A 24,924-nucleotide genomic window follows, 5' to 3' on the forward strand; every position below is an offset into this window, starting at 1 on the left:
AAGATATCCAGACATCCTTTTCAGCACTAATTGCAAAAAGCCTCTCTGCAAGAGATGCTGTATAACCTCTCAGCGTTGAGTTATAAGGAAAAGACTGCCTTGTGGTACTGTATATATCTGCGTGAGGTTGTATGAGGTGGTCCAGCAGAGAAAGCTGTCTCGGTACCTCTGTGAGCAGAAGTAAAAGGTCTGGGTACCATTCTGCTTGTTGAAAAGTCTCCTCATCACACAGAAGGACAGGAAAGCGTAGATGTCCAGGTTGTCCCACGGATGTTGAAAGGCATCTTGCAGAGCTGCCTGGCGATCTGGTGCTGACGAGCAGTATACTGGAAGCTTCCAATTTACGGATGTCACAAATAGACCTATCGTCGGCGAACCCCATAAAGTTGAGTTTCTGTGGGTTATCCGAGGAAGAAAAAATCACTCTGAGCTAACACTCTAAGTCTTCCTGTTCTGATTGTCAGCTAGGACATTTTTCTTGCCGGTCATGAAATGGACTGATAGGCTGATAAAATTGTCTTCCGTCCATCTTGAGGTTTCTACAGCTAGATGGCATAGCTGCTGTGAAACAGTACCTCCTTGTTTTTTTAGATAGCCACTACTGCCATGTTGTCGCTCATCAACACTGTTGGAAGTACTTGAGGGCCAGGAATACTGCTCTCATCTCTAGGAGGTTTACGTGGCACCATTGATCAGATTTGAACTACAGTCCACATGTCATGTGTTGCAACAGGTTAGTTCCCACCCTACTTTTGATGCATCCTTGAAGAGCATCAAAACCCTGAGTAGGTTGTGACAAAATGTGAGAAGCCTGTTTCAGTGTAGGAAAAGGATCTCTACCGAGTCTACTAGAATGAACCAGTCGTCTAGGAGTCTAGGTAACACAACAGTCAAAACAGTCAACTGCCATTGGCATGAACCCAGATTGAAACTAGGGTGAACACTCTCGTGAACACTTGGGGTGCTGTGGACAGGCCAAAGCACAGCCCATGGAACTGGTATATTTTCCTGTAAAGGATGAATCTAAGGTATTTCTTGGACAATGTATCGATTGGGATCTGGAAATACACACCTCTGAGATCCAGTGTTATCATTAAATCTTTTGGTCTGACAACCTGTTAACATATCTCCTGTCTCCATCTTAAAAGGAGTTTCCAGAATGAATCTATTCAGGGCAGAGAGGTCGATGACTGATTTTCAGCCTCCAGATACCTTCTTTACAAGGAGTGAACTGTAGAAACCCAGGGATCCATCTAGGACCTCTTGGAAAGCGTCCTTCTCCAACATAGTTTTGACTTCCGCCTGAAGGGCAAGGTCATTCGCTAAGGATGATATCACAGGATAAAGAGAGAGAGGACAGGTAGGAAGAATGACCCCCAGGCAGAAGTGACCATGTCTTCCACCTCTACCTCCTCTGCCCTTAGCAGTTATCACCCTTGCCATGAAAGGGCAGTTTCAGGATTTGGGACTTACTTCCTAACGATGGACTGCTTACAAACTATTGATCATTTCCTGTGTCTTCGTCAGTTGACAGGGGATGATCTCGGTGCCGAGGACGCCAAAGAGTAAGGACGAGATGTGACAGTGTTCTATGACTGCGTCAAAGTCTTCCGAATTAAACAAGGAAAAACTCTCCAAGGACGAGTTGAATAACTTGAGGACTTCCCTTTTCCGCACCTCCCTCCGCAATTTTGAGAGGACAGTCATGTCTTCTTAAAATCCAGTTCATCCTTTGGTTGGCCAGTTCAAGGGTGAGGAACTGAACTGCTCTCACACTGGAAAGTAAGGTGTTCATTGCTTTCTGCTTCACTGAATCTGCCAAATTCTCATTGGTGATCAGATAGCCTACTGAACCAGACCAGTAGTCGTTCAACGAAGTGGCTTGAAAAGCTTTTCCAATCCGCTCCATGTTTGCTGCCTCTGCCACCAAGAAAGTCACCAGTTGTGCTGTCAGCTTTCAAGGGTGATGTTATGCATTAGAGCCAGAATTGCCAGATCTAAAGGCAAAAGAGGAGAAAGTAAATGTGATGAATGTCCTGCTCGAAGAGAGTTTGAAGTCCCAACAACTTGGGAAAAAGACCTTCTTCCTGGCTCTCTTCACCATCCTAGACCAGGGCAACTTAATTCTGGTCTTGCCAGTTCTAGGGGCCTAGCAGAAAAAGTCCAGGACTGTGTCTTTCCCCTCGGGGGAGGCATAGGAAGGATCACCGCGATTGTTGATCTTCCTTATGCAGCATAAGACTTGAAAGAAGGAATGGATCCAATTCTCTTTGCTCTAAGGCTGGACCCTTAAGGCTAGCAGCCATTGGCAGCACTCCATCAGAATGGTCTGAAATGTTATCTTGCGACACATCCAGATCTGAACTCACACCCATAGGAACCCGGGCTGGGTCAGATTCATCAACAGGATCCCTTACAGGGGCCTGAGACCTATAAGAGAGGTTCCGTGATGCTGGTAACACCGAGGCTGAAAACTAACGAAGAATGCCCTTCTGTTGACCTGAAGCCTCAAAACCTTTTGAGGCACAGTTCTTCGGAAGGACTTTCAAGTTCATCAGCTCCTGGGGTTTGGCCATGAAGGAGCCAAGAAGAGGTGGAAACTCTTTCTAAAGGACTTCCACGGGCAATAAGGCCTTCAGAGGTTATGCTGGGACCGACGGAGGTTCTGGGATAGGAGCAGCTGGTTCAGTTATCAAAAACTCTACTGGAGACAACCAGTAAGTGCCTGCTACAGTAATACTTCGATGTATGAGTGTCCCAACATACGAGAAATTTGAGATACGAGGAAAGTTTCGAGCAAATTTTTGCCCCTAGATACAATACAAATTTGAGATACGAGGATACGAGATGGTTCCCTATGCGGTCAATAGGTGGCCAAGTGTACAAGAAGCTGCTCACGAAAACAGCATCGCTCGCTCTTTCCCGTCAGATCTCCGTCGTGTAAAGTCATCTCCGAGCATCGGCCGTAGTGTTTGCATAAAAACATTTTTTCTGTGTTTTTTGTGCTAATCAGTACAGAATTAAGTGAATAAGCAATGTATCCAATGCAAGCGAGTGCAAACAAGGGTAGTGAAAAGAAAAAGAGTATGATGACAATCGGGATAAAGCATGAAATAATCGAAAAAGATGAGTGGTGTACGAGTGACTGAGCTTTAAGCTCGTATCTCAAGGTATTACTGTAGTCTTTAGGTGATGGGTATCACTTAAGGAAAGCATATCTTGTCTGTGACGTCTTCTCCTCTTATTCGATTTACTGGAAATAATGTCCAATTTTTCTCAACTAGGATGTTGGCCAGGATAGGGCACGTTTGAGTCTGGGTATCTCTAGTACCTAAACAACCACTCAGGAGGAGGAGCATGAGACAAAGCTGAGGGAGGAGCATGCCTCACAGCAGTACTGTACTGTAATCCTATGACTGGGATCCACAAGTGGATCTGAGCTCCCTAGTGAACACGACATCACAAGAGGGATAGGGCTTGACTTAGCCGAGGCCTGTAATGGTGGAACTGCAAACGGTTCACTTACCTCTTGTTTTAAAGCCTTTACGAGATCTTTAAACCATGGCGTGTTCTTTGTGAAAAATCGGACGGCTGCAGGAACCCCAACAGGCGAGTGACCGATGACGAACAGTTACCTCTCTTGGCAAGAAGACCGAAGTAAGCACGCAGCTGAAGAGGTAGTGTTTGCAGCCGGAGAAGCATGCAGACTTTCATCAATGGGAGGAGCTCGCCCACCCACCTCACCAGCTCATGATGGGTGAGTGTGCACCAACACACAAGACACTCCTGCTCATCTAGGTCAAGCTCGTTCGCTATCCGAAGCATTATGGACAGAGGTGAAAACACTCATAAGGGAACCTTCAAGAGGTTGACAAGCTGCATTACATACTTGCTCATATAGAAGCAAGCAAGGCAGAGGGGGCTTGTCTATGAATGTAAGCTGCCATCGCTCGTGAACATCAGAACAAGATGACTATCCCTAGATAGTAGAAGCCTGAGACTATAACTCCATAGGGTGATGCCTCACGAAACTTGTTGTGCTCTGGATGCATGATGGCGGGGGGGTTTGCGACTGTAAGCAATTAGTGCCCACCACCATCTGGATGCTCCAAAGAGCTCAACTCTGAACAGCTGGAGCTAGGCATAGAAGAGTCTAATGCCCGCTTATGAGGAACTTTAGGAGGAGACCACTCAAGAGAGGAAGACTTTTTGCATTAGCAAGAAGGGCATCCTGCCACATAGGGAAGAGGAACAGCGCGAACACATTTCTCCTGCTGAGGAAACTCAAGCACTCTGAGCAAGCTCAGCTGGCTGACCAAAATCAACTGCCAAGCTCACCCCAGGGGGATCATAAGCCGGGTCGGGACTCTGGGGAGCCCTTGCTAGCAACGGTTAAAGCAGTGTACTACAAACAGATTTTATAGTACCCTTTAACATCTTGCTATCAAAATGTGTAACATTTTATAACTAAGGCCAAAGTGGACACATGGCATCAAATGAGATAGACTACTCTTCGGCGGTGGGAACTGAAACTTTGCTAGGGGATGCGACAGGGCCCTCCATACCCGAGGGTTGTCCGGGGTCAAACGGGTCATCACTCTTACTCAAACAAACAAAGTCAACGGGGGAGGGAGACGCTGGAGTAAGTAGTTGGGACTTCTTCAACATCGAGGACAACTCCGAGGGAAAAGGATCCCTTTTAGACTTCTGTTGCCTACCATAACGCTCCCACTGGGAGGATGGCCACTCCTGGAAAAGAAAAAGGTAAACAAAGCGACTTTAAGGCCAGTTCTTTAAATAGGTTTCTTCGGGAGAGACAAGACATCTGCTCTCCACCGAGCCAAAAAAAAATTGTTGTTTACCTCGGGTAAAAAGTTTATGGCTAGTTTCCAGCTATTCCAAAACAATATATCCATAGTACAATAAAGAGCGAATGGTTTGTATCATGTAGGAACAAATTAAAACTTAATATTCTTTCTTAAAATGTTATTTTCCTTAGTAAAATAAATTTTTGAATATACTTACCCGTTGATCATGTAGCTGCAGCTCTGCTGCCCGACAGAAAAACCTACGGGCGGAATACGCCAGCGATCGCTATACAGGTGGGGGTGTACATCAACAGCGCCATCTGTCTAGTAGGTACTCAAGTACTTCTTGTCAACAAAGAACCAATTTTCTCCTCGGTCCACTGGGTCTCTATGGGGAGGAAGGGCGGGTCCTTTAATTCATGATCAACGGGTAAGTATATTCAAAAATTTATTTTACTAAGGAAAATAACATTTTTCAATATTAATCTTACCCGTTGATCATGTAGCTGATTCACACCCAGGGGGGTGGGTGGAGACCAGCATACATGTTAACATTAGAAGCTAAGTATTCCGTATTTCATTTTAGCAGTTATTCAAAATAACAAACATAAAATTAATAAGTACCTGGTAAGGAAGTCGACTTGAACAATTACTCTGCCTTTTTAAGTACGTCTTCCTTACTGAGCCTCGCGATCCTCTTAGGATGCTGAGCGACTCCTAGGTGCTGAAGTATGAAGGGCTGCAACCCATACTAAAGGACCTCATCACAACCTCTAATCTAGGCGCTTCTCAAGAAAAGAATTTGACCACCCGCCAAATCAACCAGGATGCGAAAGGCTTCTTAGCCTTCCGTACAACCCAAAAACAACAATAAAAACATTTCAAGAGAAAGATTAAAAAAGGTTATGGGATTATGGGAATGTAGTGGTTGAGCCCTCACCTACTACTGCACTCGCTGCTACGAATGGTCCCAGGGTGTAGCAGTTCTCGTAAAGAGACTGGACATCTTTAAGGTAAAATGATGCGAACACTGACTTGCTTCTCCAATAGGTTGCATCCATTACACTCTGCAGAGATCTGTTTTGTTTGAAGGCCACTGAAGTTGCGACAGCTCTAACTTCATGTGTCCTTACCTTCAGCAAAGCATGGTCTTCCTCATTCAGATGAGAATGAGCTTCTCTAATCAAAAGTCTGATGTAATAAGAAACTGCGTTCTTCGACATCGGTAAAGCAGGTTTCTTAATAGAGCACCATAAAGCTTCTGATTGTCCTCGTAATGGCTTCGTACGTCTTAAATAGTACTTAAGAGCTCTTACTGGGCAAAGTACTCTCTCTTGTTCGTTTCCAACCAAACTGGACAGACTTGGAATCTCGAACGATTTGGGCCAAGGACGAGAAGGGAGTTCGTTTTTAGCTAAAAAACCAAGCTGTAAGGAACATGTAGCCGTTTCAGATGTAAATCCTATGTTCCTGCTGAAGGCGTGTATCTCACTGACTCTTTTAGCTGTTGCTAAGCAGACGAGGAAAAGAGTCTTCAAAGTGAGATCTTTAAAAGAGGCTGATTGAAGCGGTTCGAACCTTGCTGACATCAGGAACCTTAAAACCACGTCTAAGTTCCAACTTGGTGTGGCCAACTGACGTTCCTTCGAGGTCTCAAAAGACTTAAGGAGGTCCTGTAGATCTTTGTTGTTGGAAAGATCTAAGCCTCTGTGGCGGAAGACTCCTGCCAACATGCTTCTGTAACCTTTAATCGTAGGAGCTGAAAGGGATCTTACCTTCCTTAGGTGTAAAAGGAAGTCAGCTATCTGAGTTACAGTGGTACTGGTTGAGGATACTGAATTCGCCTTGCACCAGCTTCGGAAGACTTCCCATTTTGACTGGTAGACCTTGAGAGTGGATGTCCTCCTTGCTCTGGCAATCGCTCTGGCTGCCTCCTTCGAAAAGCCTCTAGCTCTTGAGAGTCTTTCGATAGTCTGAAGGCAGTCAGACGAAGAGCGTGGAGGCTTGGGTGTACCTTCTTTACATGCGGCTGACGCAGAAGGTCCACTCTTAGAGGAAGAGTCCTGGGAACGTCTACTAGCCATTGCAGTACCTCGGTGAACCATTCTCTCGCGGGCCAGAGGGGAGCAACCAACGTCAACCTTGTCCCTTCGTGAGAGGCGAACTTCTGCAGTACCTTGTTGACAATCTTGAACGGGAACGCATAAAGGTCTAGATGGGACCAATCCAGAAGAAAGGCATCTATGTGAACTGCTGCTGGGTCCGGAATCGGTGAGCAATAAATTGGGAGCCTCTTGGTCATCGAGGTAGCGAACAGATCTATGGTGGGCTGACCCCACAAGGCCCATAGTCTGTTGCAAACATTCTTGTGAAGGGTCCATTCTGTTGGGATGATCTGACCCTTCCGGCTGAGGCGGTCTGCCATGACATTCATGTCGCCTTGAATGAACCTCGTTACTAGAGATATTTTTCAATCTCTTGACCAGGTGAGGAGGTCCCTTGCGATCTCGAACAACGTCATCGAATGAGTCCCTCCTTGCTTGGAGATGTACGCCAAGGCTGTGTTGTTGTCGGAGTTCACTTCCACCACCTTGCCTAGAAGGAGGGACTTGAAGCTTCTCAAGGCCAGATGAACTGCCAGTAGCTCCTTGCAGTTGATGTGCAGTGCTCTTTGATCCGAATTCCACGTGCCCGAGCATTCCCGACCGTCCAGTGTCGCACCCCAGCCCGTGTCCGATGCGTCCGAGAAGAGAAGGTGGTCAGGGGTCTGAACAGCCAGTGGTAGACCTTCCCTGAGCAGAATGTTGTTCTTCCACCAAGTCAGTGCAGACTTCATCTTCTCGGAGATAGGAACTGAGACCGCTTCTAGCGTCATGTCCTTTCTCCAGTGAGCAGCTAGGTGATACTGAAGGGGTCGGAGGTGGAGTCTCCCTAACGCGATGAACTGGTCCAGCGATGAAAGCGTCCCTATCAGACTCATCCACTGTCTGACTGAACATCGGTTCCTCTTCAGCATGCTCTGGATGCATTCTTGGGCTTGACTGATTCTGGGGGCCGACGGAAAAGCCCGAAAAGCTTGACTCTGAATCTCCATGCCTAGATATACTATAGTTTGGGATGGGACGAGTTGGGACTTTTCCATATTGACCAGGAGACCCAATTCCTTGGTCAGATCCAGAGTCCATTTGAGATTCTCCAGACAGCGACGACTTGACGCAGCTCTTAAAAGCCAGTCGTCCAAATAGAGGGAGGCTCTGATGTCTGCTAAATGCAGGAATTTGGCAATATTCCTCATCAGTTTGGTAAACACTAGAGGTGCCGTGCTTAGGCCAAAGCACAGGGCTTGGAACTGGTATACCACCTTCCCAAAAACGAACCTTAGAAAAGGTTGGGAATCTGGGTGGATGGGGACGTGAAAGTACGCGTCCTTTAGGTCCAACGAGACCATCCAGTCTTCCTTCCTGACCGATGCTAGAACCGACTTCGTCGTCTCCATGGTGAACGTCTGCTTGGTGACAAAGACATTCAGAGCACTGACGTCTAGCACCGGTCTCCACCCTCCTGTCTTCTTCGCCACTAAGAAGAGACGGTTGTAGAAGCCCGGGGATTGATGGTCCCGGACTATGACTACCGCTCCCTTTTGTAGCAAGAGAGACACCTCTTGCTGTAAAGCTAGCCTCTTGTCCTCCTCTCTGTACCTGGGAGAGAGGTCGATGGGAGTTGTTGCTAGAGGGGGCTTGCGCAAGAATGGAATCCTGTACCCCTCTCTGAGTAACTTCACAGACTGTGCGTCTGCACCCCTGTTCTCCCAGGCCTGCCAGTAGTTCTTGAGCCTGGCTCCCACTGCTGTCTGAAGAAGGTGGCAGTCAGACTCTGCCTTTTGAGGACTTGGAACCCTTCTTCTTGTTGCCACGTTGACTAACGGCACGAGTACCTCCTCTGCTGGAGGTTCTGCCACGAAAGGGCGGAATGAACCTAGACGCTGGTGTGTCCATCCTAGGTCTAGGCACGGAAGGTAAAGCTGTGACTTTACGTGCGGATGACGCCACCAGGTCATGAGTGTCTTTCTGGATCAACGAGGCAGCAATACCCTTGATCAGCTCTTCAGGAAAGAGACACTTCGATAGCGGAGCAAACATCAGTTCTGACTTCTGACATGGGGTGACTCCCGCCGACAAGAAGGAGCAAAGGTGATCCCGCTTCTTGATAACTCCAGACACGAAAGAAGCCGCAAGCTCGCCAGACCCATCCCGTATGGCTTTGTCCATGCAGGACATGATGAGCATGGCAGAGTCCTTATCCGAAGGGGAGGTCTTCCTGCTCAAGGCTCCCAAACACCAGTCCAGGAAGTTAAAGATCTCGAACGCACGGAAAACTCCCTTCAAAAGATGGTCCATGTCCGAAGAGGTCCAGCAAATCTTGGAGCGTCTCATAGCCAGTCTGCGGGGAGAGTCTACCAGACTTGAGAAGTCGCCCTGGGCAGAGTCAGGAACTCCCAAGCCGAGAACTTCTCCCGTGGCATACCAGACGCTAGATTTGGAAGCAAGCTTGGCCGGGGGAAACATGAAGGATGTCTTCCCAAGTTGCTTCTTGGCCTGCAACCACTCTCCCAGTACCCTTAAAGCTCTCTTGGATGAGCGAGCGAGTACGAGCTTCGTAAAGGCAGGAGCTGCTGACTGCATGCCTAAAGCGAACTCAGAGGGAGGAGAGCGTGGAGCTGCAGACACAAACTGGTCCGGATACAACTCCTTAAACAGGGCAAGGACTTTCCTAAAGTCTAAGGAGGGAGGCGTAGTCTTGGGTTCATCTATGTCGGAGTGTTGGTCGTCCAAATGCGCAGCTTCGTCGTCATCAGAGATTCCTTCATCCGAATGCTGAGGAGGAAGCGGCAAAGGAGGAGATAAAAGCTGAACGGCTGAATCCGGCAGCACGGGTGCATGCGTAGCTGCACTGGATCCAACATCATGCCGCTGTTGGTCAGTCTGAGAGCTGGCAACAACCAAAGCGGAGTGGTGGTGCGTGGTGGGTACCACCGTGGGTTGCGGAGACTGATGCACCGCGTCAAAACACGGCAGCTTGACTCCACCTTCCTGCTGATGCGGTAGCTCACGCACGTCAACGGAGGGTGCCGCACGTCGGCTAACGTCAACATGCGTCTGGCAGGGTCGACTGCGCATAGGTGGTGGAGCTCTCACAGCCGGAGTGTGGGAGCAGGCAGCCGCAGTGTCAGCTGGGCGCACAACCGTGGCAGGTTGTAGGCTAACGGGTGCAGCGTCAGCCTTCTCAGCACGATACTCCTGCATGAAGGAAGCTAGCTGAGTCTGCATAGACTGCAGCAAAGACCACTTAGGGTCTACAGCGGCTGGTGCGGCAGCAGACGGAGTGATTGCCTGCTGCGGAACCACTCTACCTCTCTTGGGAGGTGTGCAGTCTTCGGAGAACTGCGGCGAGTCCGAACTGACCCAGTGGCTACACCTGGGCCGTTGGACTCGCTCGGAAGGGACCTTGCGCTTGAGAGGTCGTGAGACCTTGGTCCAGCGTTTCTGTCGAGAAACCTCTTCCGCAGACGAGGAATGAATGGGCTCACTCGTCTGTTTGTGGGTGGGACGATCTCGGCAAGATACGTCCTCAACCATGGAGGGTACGTCTGTACGCTGATCAAGGCCTGTCGAACCCTTTGGTCGTACGACATTGCTTCTCCCCTGGGCTTGGGAGCTTGCAAGAGGTCCCGGACTGGGAGGACGACAGGCATGAACAGACGCACCCTCATGCGTAACACTGACACTTTTCACTGCACTGACACTCACTACACTTCCCACTGCACTTTTCTCCTTCAACTCTTTGACGTCAGCCAAGAGTTGATTGCGGTCATTCGCTAATGACTCAACTCTGTCACCAAGAGTCTGAATGGCACGCATCATATCCGCCATCGAAGGTTGATGAGAGCTAGTAGGAGGGTCGGGTGTAACCACTACAGGGGAAGAAATAGGTTGTGGGGCATGGGGAGAGGAAAAATCAATAGAGCGAGACGAACTCCTCCTGATCCTATCCTTCTCTAGCCTACGTGCATACTTGAGGAATTCTTGAAAATCGAATTCCGAAAGCCCAGCGCATTCCTCACATCGATCTTCCAATTGACAGGCTTTACCCCTACAATTGGAACAAACGGTGTGCGGATCGATAGAGGCCTTCGGAAGACGCCTAGAACAGTCCCTAGCGCTACACTGCCTGTACTTGGGGACTTGAGTAAGGTCAGACATCTTGAATTAGTCAAAGGGGGGAAATCCAAAATCTATCCAAGTCGTCAACAAATAATCCAAAATCTAATCAATGAAAGTGAGAAAGTATTGAGGATAACTTCTGCACAGCGAAAGCTAATAACTAGAGAGAATACTTCACCAAATAATGTGAAAATCAACTCCAGAAAACAACAGCGTATCAAGTAGGTCTTGCCGGTGGCACGACAGAGAGAAAATTGGTTCTTTGTTGACAAGAAGTACTTGAGTACCTACTAGACAGATGGCGCTGTTGATGTACACCCCCACCTGTATAGCGATCGCTGGCGTATTCCGCCCGTAGGTTTTTTCTGTCGGGCAGCAGAGCTGCAGCTACATGATCAACGGGTAAGATTAATATTGAAAAAATTGTTTATTCTATTGATTCTTAATGAAACTTCAAGTTCCAAATCCCACATTATACTACAGGGTGGGTTATTGGTAAAACTTAGTACAAAGATATAAGTTGTCTTCTTATCTTTCATATATATTTCATCATCAGAGCCATACCATGTGTATGATATATCCCTGCTTTTCTATGAAAATATAAAAGAGAGAAAAAGAAGCGATACAGAGGTAAAGACTAAACTCCATAATGAGAGACCCCTCTCCTGAAAGTGTGGTGGTATCTTTAAGTCATCAGAGATTTCTTATGACTAGCCTTCTTGAACTTCTTGTTAGAAGTGTCAGAATCAGGAGAGGAGGGGGAAAAAGGGCTGCAAGAAGAAGAGTAACCTCACTTCTTTCTCTTTCCAACTTTCCCCTCAAGGTCTGAAAGTCAAGGTCTGAGTGACCATCAATGATGGCGCTCCCACAAAGGATGATACCTCACAGGTTGCTACAATAGGAACCATAACACAAGGGTCATTGTCACATGTGAAATGCTAGGCAATATCACTGACACTTGTAGCACACACACACAGGGGCTGGGGTTATTGGCACAGGAAAAATGGAAGTCATGTGCCAAGGCATCACTGAAGTAAGGGTGCAAGGCACAGGGTAATCATTAAAGATGTAAGAAGCATAATGTGTGATGGGCAGTGGATGACATGCACATATTTTACTGGCACCAGAGCCCTCTTACACCCAGTGTTCTTAGGTTTAAGGCACAAAGTGGATATCATCACTGGAGTCACAGGCATTGAACTCACAACTGGTCTCACTTGGATCTATTGGAATTACTGACCCTGTGGTCATTGACACTTAACATCCCCACTGGAATTACTGGTCTTGGTGACAATAGGGGTAGGGGCACAGTAGCCTTACCTACCAACACTTCAAAATTGACATCGAGGGGGTACCTGCAAGACCTACATCAAATTCGTTGGTGGCAATCTACATAGCTATGGGAGAGATTAAGCACAAACTATACTGATGTGCAGCCATCACTGGGGGAGCTCCACACTTCATGCAACCCTGAAAAATTGCTCATGTAAATCTGACTTCTCTCTGCTCCTAATGCATATTCTGAGGGACCAAACAAGGGGTGCAGTTGAGAAATGCATCTATTGTCCTGATAAGTTTTTTATTTTGGATTCTGATGTATATGACCTTGGCCAAAATCCATTCTTAGTTTTGCAATAAAAGAGCCTTTAGTCTATCCATACTTTATACCTAAATACCAGCCTATAGTAGGAATCTGAACTTTATCAACTTAGCCATTCATAAAAACCTGCAAGAAAAAACAGAACTGATTTAATCACTTACTCACTAGCCTAAATACCATGTGTCTATGCAGTCTGTGATGGGAGAAGGACAGGGTTGCTCTTCTTAACACATGCCAATCATCTCCAAAAATATCAAGAATTTGACTGTCATTCCCATTCATGTTAGTTACCAAAATCACTTGGCTCTATCACTAACACTTGTAGTACCAATTCAAATTATTCTACCATATCTCTTTTAAAACATTCTGGTACATATCTACCTTAGAACCAGCCAAAAACACCTTTTAACTATTTCATATTCTAATACCGTACCATATTACCCAATTATTATTATTACAGTGGAACCTCTACACACGATCGTATCTACATCCGAATTTTCCAACATCCGAAGTAAAATTTGAGCAATTTTTCGACTCTACACCCAAATTTTATTTCGACACACGAAGTAAGCAATTTTCATCGTACCGGTTGTATGGTTGTATCCGAATTTTTCGACACGCGAAGTACAATTCGAACACGTTCCTACTCTACACCCGAATTTTTTTCGACACCTGAAGTAAACAATACCCGTGCACGTAGATGGTACTCATAGCGCCGGATGTATTTTTTATTTCCGCTGATAGAAGGCAGCATTTCTACCTCGGAGGGACCCTCAATTAGCATGGCTTAGGACATTCCTCTGTTCTCGTCGGCTTCGTGTGGTTATGCCCTGTGCGTTCTGCTATTAACTGTAATTTAATCGTGATTTTTTACGTTCATCCTTTTACGGTATTTTACGTAAATCATGGATCCTAAAAGGCTTAGTTTCGCAAGTGGTAGTGGTAGTGGTGAGAAAAGGAATAAGGAAATGCTTTCTTTAGAAGTAAAGCAAGGAATTATTGAAAAGCATGAGTGAACTTGCAAAAGAACATCACGATGAACTTACTATAGAGGAGCTCAAGGAACTCCATGCTATGTCTGAGCACATGAGTGATGACAAGGAAGGGATCGAGGAGGTAGAACATGTGTTAGGTTCGGCGCAAATAAAAGAGGTGTTAGGAAAATATCAAGACGTGGTCGACTTCATCGACAAATACCATCCAAAGAAATCAGGTTTGTCATGTAGTTGCGCAGTTTGATGATGTTTCCCTAACTTATTTTCGAAACATTCTGAAAAGCTGTACCAAGCAACTTTCTATCGATAGCTTCTTTAACAAAACTACGAAGCGAACTCGTGATGAAGAGGAAGGAAGTGGTTCAAAGAAAACAGCAAAGATTGAAGAGAAAAAAAATCAATCAATTTTAAGTGTAGGGTGAAAGTGATTAAAATTAATCATCAAAAAGAAAAAAAGAAAATGTAAAAAAAAAATATAAAATAAAAAAATAAAAAAAATAAGCTAAGTTAGGTTAAAGTTCACTTAGTGTAAGTTAAAATAAGTTACGGTAGTATACGTTTATCGTAGTCAACCTCTCTACCTCCTTGCCGCCCGTCTGTCTCCTCTCTGCGTAGCAAGACCAACACCAGCGCTGGACTTTCTAAGGTAAAGTGACGCTAAAAACCCGTTTCTTATTTATCATTTCTTGATAATTATTCTTTTTTACATGTCTATTATCTAATTCAGAGTGCATATTGTCATGTGTAATTATGTGTAGTAATTTATTAAGGAGTTATCATAGGTTTTTGGGCTCAACCACGGATTAATCCTATTTCAATGTATTCTTATGGGAAAATTCGTTTCTACATCCGAAAATCGGTTGTGGAATGGATTAAATTTGTATGTAGAGGTACCACTGTACTATTATTACTTGCTAAGCTACAACACTAGTTGGAAAAGCAAGATGCTATAAGTCTAGGGGCTCCAACAGGGAAAATAGCCCAGTGAGGAAATGAAACTTGGAAATTTAAAATATTTCAAATACCGTAACAACATTAAAATAAATACTTCCTATATAAGCTATAGAAACTTTAACAAAACAAGAGGAAGAGAAATAATATAGAATACTGTGCCCGAGTGTACGCTCAAGCAAGAGAACTCTAATCCAAGATAGTAGAAGATCATGGTACAGAGGCTATGGCACTACCCATGACTAGAGAACAATGGTTTGATTTTGGAGTGTCCTCCTAGAAGAATTGCATACCACAGCTAAAGAGTCTCTTCTACTTTTACTAAGAGGAAAGTGGCCACTGAACAATTACAGTGCAGTAGCTAACCCCTTGGGTGAAGAAGAATTGTTTGGTAATCTGTGTTGTCAGATGTATGAGGACAGACGAGAATATGTAAAGAATCAGGTTGAAGAGGCTAAGCTATAGAGCACAATATGGATGCTGTAATTATATGAAGTCCTTGGAAAAAAATAGGGTCTATTGGGCATTACAGGGGAGGGGGAGATAGGACAGAGGATAGGATGGAAAAAAAATCTGTTTTTTAATTAGAGCTTGGGAAGCTAGTGTTTTCAATTTTTAAAGCGTGATGTCTACAAGGAGAGGTTCATTACCATGATAATACATATTTTTGGCAGTGATGACGAGTCTATTATACGTGCAGCCATTCACCTCATCAACTTTACAAGATAATTGTAGAGTTTGTTTAGTTACAGGTAATATAGTGCATACCTTTAATAATACCCTCCAATGTGACCTCTTATAAATGAGTACAGCACGGCACACTACGCAGTAGACAATGGCAAGAAAACAGGGATTGAGAGCAGTACATTTAATGCATAAAAGCATCCATGACTGGGTTTGGGAAGTCTTACTAGTTAGGCACAGCAATTTTTATTGCTGAATTACAACATTAGTGGGTGTCTCAGTTACCTGACACCAGCAAAAGCTGAGGTGTGACCTTTCCTTCATGTACATTCAATAACTCTTTCATCAAGTGCTTAGCATCAGAAGAAAGCTGTTGTTGTACAGTATTGAGTTTGGTGTAACAGTTTTGATAACCAATTCATCTCTCTTCTTCTTTATGTAACTTTGAAAAATAAGTTTTGGATTCCTAGTGGGAACTTTCCTTCTAATAAGGAGAGAGAGAGAGAGAGAGAGAGAGAGAGAGAGAGAGAGAGAGAGAGAGAGAGAGAGAGAGAGAGAGAGAGAGAGAGAGAGAGAGTTTTTTGTCCATCCACAGACTCCATTTACACTTTGGTAAAGCAATTTAGTTTAAGCATTCAGAGTTTTCTGATCTTGTCTAACTTATTCTTGAACTCGTTTACCGTGTTACTGTTCACTACATCCGCTGGAAGTCTATTCCAAGTACTTTCTATTTTGTGCGTAAAGAAATTGCCACATTGAGTGGTCTTGTATCTTTCCAATTCCAGTTTGTATCCGTTACCTCTGAACTGATTTGTGCTAAGCGTGAATAGATTGTTGTAATCTACATTTGTTATTCCTCTAAAAATTCTTAATGCCTCTATTAACTGTCCCCATTGTCGTCTCGTTTTTAGATCAAATAAGTTCAAACATTCCATTCTCCGTCAATATCCAAATTGCCTTAGTGTTGGAACTAGTATGGTGGCCCTAGCGTGTACTGCTTCCAGTCTATCTATATCCTTCTGAATACTTGGAGCCAAGAATTGGACTCCGCATTCTACAGCTGTACACATCACTAGTAAGACCCAATGTCTTACTAATGATGTTTACAGCTATAGTACAGTGTCTTTGTTTCTGTATTTAAATTGTCTCTTTATGTAACCTGTTAGTTTTTGTAATTTCTTTTCAGCTTTTATGCTCTGTTTGGTGATCTTTAAATACTTGCAGATAATAATACTGTATCAAGATCTTCCTTCTGGTCCACACTTTCTATTTCATTACCCAGCAGTGAGTAATCGGATTGTGGGTTACTATAACCTATGTACATGACTTTACATTTCACACAGGTGGAAGGCATTTGCCATTTTCTGGACCATTCTCGTAGCTTCATTAGATCCTCTCTTAAGGCTTCTACATCTTCTAAGTTCACAACATTTATGCCTAGTTTAGTATTGTCGGCAAATTTGGCTATTCTACAAGTTAATCTTAAATCTGATGTCGTTAATTTAAGATCAGAAATAGCAATGGGCCAAGGATGGATCCTTGAGTACTCCACTTGTAACAGCTGCTCTCTCTGAAGCTTCTCCATTGATTACAACTCTCTGTTTTCTGTTTGTTAGCTAATCTTCGATCCATTCAGCTGGCTCGTTAATGATGCCTTGTGCTCTATTTCTGACCATTAATTTTGTATGAGGAACTCTGTCAAAGGCCTTTTGAAAGTCTAAGTATATAATGTCTATTGTCTTGCTTTTGTCATAAATGCTAAACATGTGGAAAAATTCCAAAAGATTTGTCACACATGATCTCTTTTGTTTAAAACCATGCTGGCTGTCTATTATTATTATTATTATTATTATTATTATTATTATTATTATTATTATTATTACTACTATTATTATTATTATTATTACAAGCCAAGCTATAACCCTAGTAGAAAAGCAAGATGCTATAAGCCCAAGGGCTCCAATAGAGAAAAATACCCCAGTGAGGAAATGAAATAAGGAAATAAATAAATGATGAGAACAAATTAACAATAAATCATTCTAAAACCAGTAACAACGTCAAAACAGATATGTCCCATATAAACTATTAACAACGTCAAAAACAGATATGTCATATATAAACAATAAAAAGACTCATGTCCGCCTGGTCAACATAAAAACGATTGCTCTAACTTTCAACTTTTGAAGTTCTACTGATTCAACTACCCGATTAGGAAGATCATTTCACAACTTGGTCACAGCTGGAATAAAACTTCTAGAATACTGTGTAGTATTGAGCCTCATGATGGAGAAGGCCTGACTATTAGAATTAACTACATAACTAGTACTGTATTACGAACAGGATAGAATTGTCCAGGGAGATCTGAATGTAAAGGATGGTCAGAGTTATGAAAAATCTTATGCAACATGCATAATGAACTAATTGAAAGACGGTGCCAAAGATTAATATCTAGATCAGGAATAAGAAATTTAATAAACTGTAAGTTTCTGTCCAACAAATTAAGATGAGAATCAGCAGCTGAAGACCAGACAGGAGAACAATACTCAAAACAAGGTAGAATGAAAGAATTAAAACACTTCTTCAGAATAGATTGATCAATGAAAATCTTGTAAGACTTTCTCAATAAGCCTATTTTTTGTGCAATTGAAGAAGACACAGACCTAATGTGTTTCTCAAAAGTAAATTTGCTGTCAAGAATCGCACCTAAAATTTTAAAAGTCATACAAATTTAAAGAAACATTATCAATACTGAGATCTAGATGTTGAGGAGCCACTGTCCTTGACCTACTTACAATCATACTTTGAGTTTTGTTAGGATTCAACTTCATACCCCATAATTTGCACCATGCACTAATTTTTGCTAGATCTTTATTAAGGGATTCAGCAACCCCAGATCTACATTCAGGGGATGGAATTGATGCAAAGAGAGTAGCACCATCTGCATATGCAACAAGCTTGTTTTCTAGGCCAAACCACATGTCATGTGTATATAATATGAAAAGTAATGGGCCAAGAACAATACCCTATGGAACACCAAATATCACATTCCTATACTCACTATGGTGCCCATCAACAACAACTCTTTGAGATCTATTACTTAAAAAATCAATAATAATGCTAAGAAACGACCCAACCACTCCCAACTGTTTCAGTTTGAAAGCAAGGGCCTCATGATTAACACGGTCAAAGGCAGAACTAAAATCAAGGCCAATCATACGAACTTCCTGACCACAATCAAGGGATTTCTGTACAGCATTGGAGATTGTAAGAACGGCATCAAATGCTACAAGGCCTTTACGAAAACCAAATTGCAAACTAGGGAGTAGATGATTACCTTCAGCAAACCTATTAAGACGTTTTGCCAGAAGACATTCAAAAACTTTAGATAATATGGGAGTTATAGAAATTGGGCAGTAATCAGTGGGACTTGAGCTACCACAAACACATTTACATAGTGGAGTAACATTACCAATTCTCCAACATGTGCTAAAAGCTCCTCTTCTTGCTAACTTGCGCAAAATAACAGATAACTTTAGAGCAAAGAAATCTGCTGTCTTTATAAAAAACAAAGGAAAAATACCATTTGGGTCTACCCCTCCATAAGCATCAAGGTCCATCAACAGAGCTTTAATCTCACAAGATCAAAAAGCTAAACTAGTTTGTTTAGCCTCAGGAAAACAGGAATGAGGAAGTTCAAGTTTTTCATTACCCTGTTTACTGTCAAAAACATCAGCCAAAAGGGTTGCCTTTTCCTTTGGACAGTGAGTGACTGAGCCATCTGGTTTAAGTAAAGGAGGAACTGTTGCATCTACACAAAAGAGTGTAGATTTAAAGGTAGACCACCATTTATGTTCCTGAGTTGTACCAGAAAGGGTTTCTTTTATGGTTAAATTGTACTCTGTCTTTTCAGATGAGGCATAAACTCTGAGCAAAAGCTTGAAGCTGAGTATAGTTGTTCCAGGTCAAATCTGATCTGTTACCCTTCCAAAGGTGATAGGCCTCCTGCTTCTCCAAATAAGCATGTCTACGATCATCACTGAACCACGGTTTGTCCTTCACTTGGTAACTTAGCACACGAGAAGGGATTTGACTGTGACGTCATAGAGTAGGCGGGATGTTTACCTACCGCCATCATATTTTTCGTTAGTTTACAGTAGGTTGAAAAAACTTCTAATCCTACCTTTAAGCTATAACCATAGCGATCAAATACCAAACAAAACCAAAATAAGCAAATGCCAATAACCAATTTAGGAGTACATCACCAAGATAACTGCCAAAATTCAGGTTACTAACGAGTGAATATCCGACGATGTTGCCTGCGTGAGCGGCAGAGAAAATCTGAGGAGACATGGAATGGTTCTAAGCACCCTCGCGTGAGGGCTCTCTGGTGCTACTCAATCTGCGATTGCTGCGAGTTTTGAATTTCTGCCGCAATGTCAGGGACTTAAGCTATACTGTATATATATCCACCGGGTAAGTCAGATGTTTAAAATTGGAGGCCTAACTTCAGTTGGACTTTAGCCGCCACTGAAGTGATCATATCCTGAAGCGGTAGTTGGGAACTAGACAGGCCAGAGATGATAGGTGCCTGAGGAGACATAGCCAACTTTGTGCTGGGAGTTCTCGTCTGAGGAGTGGTCTTGCGACTTTCCTCAACCTAACTACCCAGTCATCTGATGGCAAGGCTTAGTGAAAGTTGTTCAGAATGAATCACAAATACTTCCTTGCAGATGGATGGATTGGGATCTAGAAGTATATGTCTCTTTGATCCAGGGTGCACATGAGGTCCTCTGGTCTTACCACTTGTCTGACCTTCTTCAATCTGGTCTGGACCTCGGCCCGATGGGCCATCTCCTTTGCAGATCCCTTCGCATAGGAGCTCGTTAACACTGGGGTCTTGAGAAGTGGAGGGAGAGAATGTGTGAACGGGACATAATACCCTGAACGAATCACGGAGATTGTCCAGGGTTCAGTCGCCAGCTGCACCCAACTCTTCCAACAGTGATGCAGGCATCCCCCCACTGCACTGGGGGACAAGAAGGGGATCACCTATCCTAGCAATTGCGGCCTTGGCTGCCTCCTCTAGGATGTTTCCCTCCATAGAAGGACTTGAAGTCTTTCTTGCCCTTGGCAGGAAAGGGCTTTTTAGACACCTTGTTGTACATTACTGCAGTCCTGTTTGTCATTCTATAAGAGGCCAGATGTGGACTGCTTGACCCCCTCTGCTGGTGTTGTAATCCTTGACAACGACTTCGGCAGAGCTTTAGAGCCCTTAAACTCTTTCCTCAGAGGGAAGAAGGTCTCTAGCACAGAAGCTTTAGGTGTTACAACCTTCTGTTGATCCCCCGTAGGGGAAAGGATGGAATCCTCCATGGGTTTCGAGACTACTCTGCAATCTCGCGTGACTTCCTCAATGAGGGAAGGCCGGAGAGAGTCTGATAAGGACTCTTCCTTGCGAGAGAACTTAGTCTGAACTGATGAGTGTGGAGCAGGAGGGCGAGGAGAAGTGGGCATGGCAACACTTGACTTTCCCATGGACGCCCTGACAGAGGTAATGCTGTTCTTTAGAATGGCCCTGTTCTGGTGATTGTTGATGATGATCAGGTTGGTTTTTGTGGTTGCTGTGCAGTCGGAAAGTGCTCGCAAGTAGTCACCTCTTGACAAGCTGCTAATGGAGACTGCCGTTCACCTGCCGATCGTTTAGGTGATTGGAGCGATGGCTAATGGCTAGGGGCTGGTGTAGTATGCCTTACGATCTTTTCGGAGAATGGCGAATAGCTGGTGAACAATGAGCAAAGGGTGACTGGCGAGTACTTCAAGGCTACTAGTAGGCTGCCGAGCGGCAAACCAACAGAGAACAGAGAGCTGTTGGCAATCGGCAGGGTGTCGATCGGCGAATCGGCAATTGGTGAGCCGAAGATGAGCGGGAAACGGCTAACCATTGGTGAGCGGCAAACTGCTAACCGTGGGTGAGCGGCAAACGGCTAACCGTTGGTGAGCGGCGAACGGCTAACCGTGGGTGAGCGGCGAACGGCTAACCGTGGGTGAGCGGCAAACGGCTAACCGTGGGTGAGCGGCGGCCGAGCGGCAAACCAACAGAGAACAGAGAGCTGTTGGCAATCGGCAGGGTGTCGATCGGCGAATCGGCAATTGGTGAGCCGAAGATGAGCGGGAAACGGCTAACCATTGGTGGGCGGCGAACGGCTAACCGTGGGTGAGCGGCAAACGGCTAACCGTTGGTGAGCGGCGAACGGCTAACCGTGGGTGAGCGGCGAACGGCTAACCGTGGGTGAGTGGTGAACGGCTAACCGTTGGTGAGCGGCGAACGGCTAACCGTGTTGGTGATTGGCGAACGGCTAACTGTTGGTGAGCGGCGAACAGCTAACCGGTGGTGAGCGGCGAACGGCTAACCGGTGGTGAGCGGCGAATGGCTAACCGTTGGTGAGCAGAATGGCTAACCGGTGGTGAGCGGCGAACGGCTAACCGGTAGTGAGCGGCGAACGGCCAACCATTGGTGAGTGGCGAACGGCTAACCGTTGGTGAACGGTGCGCGTTTGGGCATGTGCATCTTGGTGACACAGTATGGCGAGGTGTGTGATGAGTGCTGGCAGTAACCCAGCTGTTCCAAACCCCTAGTATACTAGTGTGTGTGTCAGAGAGGCGAGATGGGAGGTAGAGCACGCTGGTGAAGCACGTACTATTACTAGAGACTAATGAGATGATGGGTTGTCTAATGAAACAGTCAAGTTATTCCTCTAGCACACCCTCTCAGGAGTGCACGCGCTGACATGTCTGGCCACATGTTAAGAGACGTGTTGCTCGTCAACACAGGGATCAAAGTGAGATGCATACTTCTTAAATATGGGCAGCAAGCGCATACCAGAGGAAGGCCGTGTAGGAGGCATGCTGACACTAAATCCCACCAGTCCTGTGAGGAGACACAGAGACTCTCAAACTCTCCTCTCGAAAGGTATAACCAGGTGTCCAGTGCCGGTGCAGAAACACTCTTCTGCACTTCCCTCAAAGCAAGTGCTATCACCAACAACTACTTGGAAAAGGGTACTTGAAAACCAGATGAAGACTCCTCGAGGGGGAGAAGCTGCCCTCCTATTTGTCTAGGGAAACGTGACGGCCTCCCTGCCACGAGACTTGTCCCAAAGTCAAATGGCCATCACCCTTCTCAGTATGGCTTCCAGAGGAAACCAAATGGGATGGGTCAGAGGGAAGTGTACTGGAGTCAGAGGAAGAGATCAGGACATCTTTTGGACATCTTCCTACTACTGACATACGCAATCCATTGGGAGGATAACCACGTCTGACTCTCATCACATGGAGATGACTGACTGCAGGAGTGTCCTCTGCAGGCAGGGCACAACTGAAGGGGATCCTTCTCACTTGCACTCATGAAGGTGCTACAATATTGGTCAAACACCCACAGGGTTAGTCCGCATAAACATGGTTATCCCAATGGCAACAAGCAATCACAGCCATGCTGAAAAGAAAAAAGCAATTAAACAACCAAAATACTCCAGCTAGTGGAAGAATGTCTGTTCCTATTGATGGCCAAAATAAAAGTGACTAATCGCTCAGTGAGCAAGCAGGGTGGCAGGACTTCTCTGCCAATAACTACCAGCCACTTGTTTACACCCTATCATAAAGGTTTAACTGTCAAGTAATCCAGCATCACTGATACCTATCTTATCTAAAGAACAAATGTTTGTACTAGTGTAGGAACAAGGTTACTTTCATGAAAGTAAAGAACCAAAATGAACTAATTGTCATAATCTCTAGGATGTATATAATACAGTATTAACTAATCACCAAATTAAAAGTGAAAAATTTCAAAAGGTGCGAAACAGAATCAATGTACAGTACTGTACTATATTTTCATATGTACCACAATACTCACGGTACTAAAAGTATTACCCTTCTGCCAAATACCTTAAACCAATAAAACTTAAAGCAATAACTACAGTATTTAGAAACTTTTACTTTCTACCATGATTCCTGCTTTTAAAAGAAACTTCAAAATAGAATAGGCTCAGCCTTCTGTAGTCATCTTTTAGATATGTAAAGACAAAGATGCTCATAGAATGAGTGATGGTGAAACTCACAAATATTGTACTGTATTACATACCTATGGAGCCTGGTACTATGGCTATAATGTTTAACTCTATTCTAATATTTCCACTCTTGAACACAAAACAAGCAAGCCATTCTTACCTTCCGAAAGAAAACACCTGAAAAGACAAAAATATATAAGTATTGAACATTAACAAAAATGGCAAATTTGAAAGTAATTTGTATTTTTCCTGACGATACAAACCTGTAGCTATTTATAAGGATTTACTTTCAACAAAGCTGGAAGACTAACCATAAAGACTTTTAAGAGAGGTATAACTGCCAACCCGCTAGTTAGTGGGGGGCGGGTAGCCAGCTACCACGTTCACACACACCAATGTGTCTGACTCATTTTTTTATTGCAGGCAGGACTTTCTAGGGGGACAGATGATGGCAGCACAATTTGTATAAATAGCTAATGGTTTGTATTGTTGGGAAAAATACAAATTACTTCCAAATTTGTCATTTGTTCCAACACTAAACACAAATCCTTTGCTATCTATAGGGATGATTCACCCCTTAGGAGAGTAGAAGTCCAAACCAAATGGTTGTCATTTGACCCGAGGTTTTCCTGTACGGGCTCTGCACGTAACTGAGAAAAACCCTGACACCTCGCTAAAATTTTGTGAAATGCACGGACAGCGGCCTGAGAAACCTGTGTGCTTTGGATACAGTACTAGCAATGTGACTGGTCTAGGTAAGACTTCTCTGCGACAAATAGGAATCTTAGATTCAACCGAAAATGTTACCCAATCCACCTCGCAGAGGGTATGGGGATGTAACAAGTATTATTTCTGTACTAGGTTCCACAAGGGAAATGGTTATTATCAGCAGATAGGTGAGGCGAACTTGCAGAGAACTATGGGTGCTGTTCCCTGAGAGAGGGGAAGATGAACAAATGAAGGAGCCGGTCATTCTTAACATTCCCCCGAGACTAATCGCGGGTAACCTTTGCACTCAACCATCTGCTACTTGCCCATCAAGGAGCCTGAGGCATTTTAAACCACTTGTTGTGCAGCCACCACAGGCCCAATGGAGAATGTCTCCATGTTCCTGTTGGTTACGTCTTGCAGGTAGTGGACAGTGAAGGTCATCTGATGCTTCCACACGCTCGCTTGTAGTACCTGTACCACAGAGTAGTTTCTTTTAAATACTAGGGACGTTCCAATGCTCCTAAAGTCATAAGCTCTAAGTCGATGAGCAGGAAGGAGGTCGGGAGAATCCAAGCATAGTGTTCTTCGTGAACCTCCTCTTGACCTTCCTCGAGCTGACGAGAAGTCCGGACATCCGGGGGCGAGCTGCGGCAGTGCGTTTAATGTAATACCTCAAACCTCTCACTCACCAAAGTAACATTTAATCTGGATGATCAGTTACAGAACGAAGACTCCCAATCCGAAAGGGCCTGACCCTATGATCCGCTAGTCCCAGATTTTGAGTCTTTGCAATAAACTCAAGAGACGAAGCTGACTGTTACCTCCCCCATTCCCTTGATTGATTGATTGATTTAAAGTTTTCAGGCATCCTGACATCTAAGGTCATCGACA

At 44.5% G+C, this 24,924-nt stretch overlaps 1 protein-coding gene across 3 annotated transcripts in view; it reads right to left on the reverse strand.

Annotated features, from left to right (window-relative positions):
- LOC137655881 (acylphosphatase-2-like) overlaps positions 1-24,924 on the reverse strand; it is a 104,457-nt gene that overhangs the window by 36,712 nt on the left and 42,821 nt on the right. For all 3 annotated transcript variants that reach the window (XR_011046894.1, XM_068390101.1, XM_068390100.1), the window contains exon 2: positions 23,483-23,499. Coding sequence is in view for 2 of the 3 variants with exons in the window: in XM_068390101.1 (XP_068246202.1) it covers positions 23,483-23,499 (17 nt within the window). In the remaining variant the exon portion in view is untranslated. The remainder of the gene's footprint in view (positions 1-23,482; positions 23,500-24,924) is intronic.

This window comes from Palaemon carinicauda, chromosome 16 (assembly GCF_036898095.1).
Source record: "Palaemon carinicauda isolate YSFRI2023 chromosome 16, ASM3689809v2, whole genome shotgun sequence".
Taxonomy (NCBI): Eukaryota; Metazoa; Arthropoda; class Malacostraca; order Decapoda; family Palaemonidae; genus Palaemon; species Palaemon carinicauda.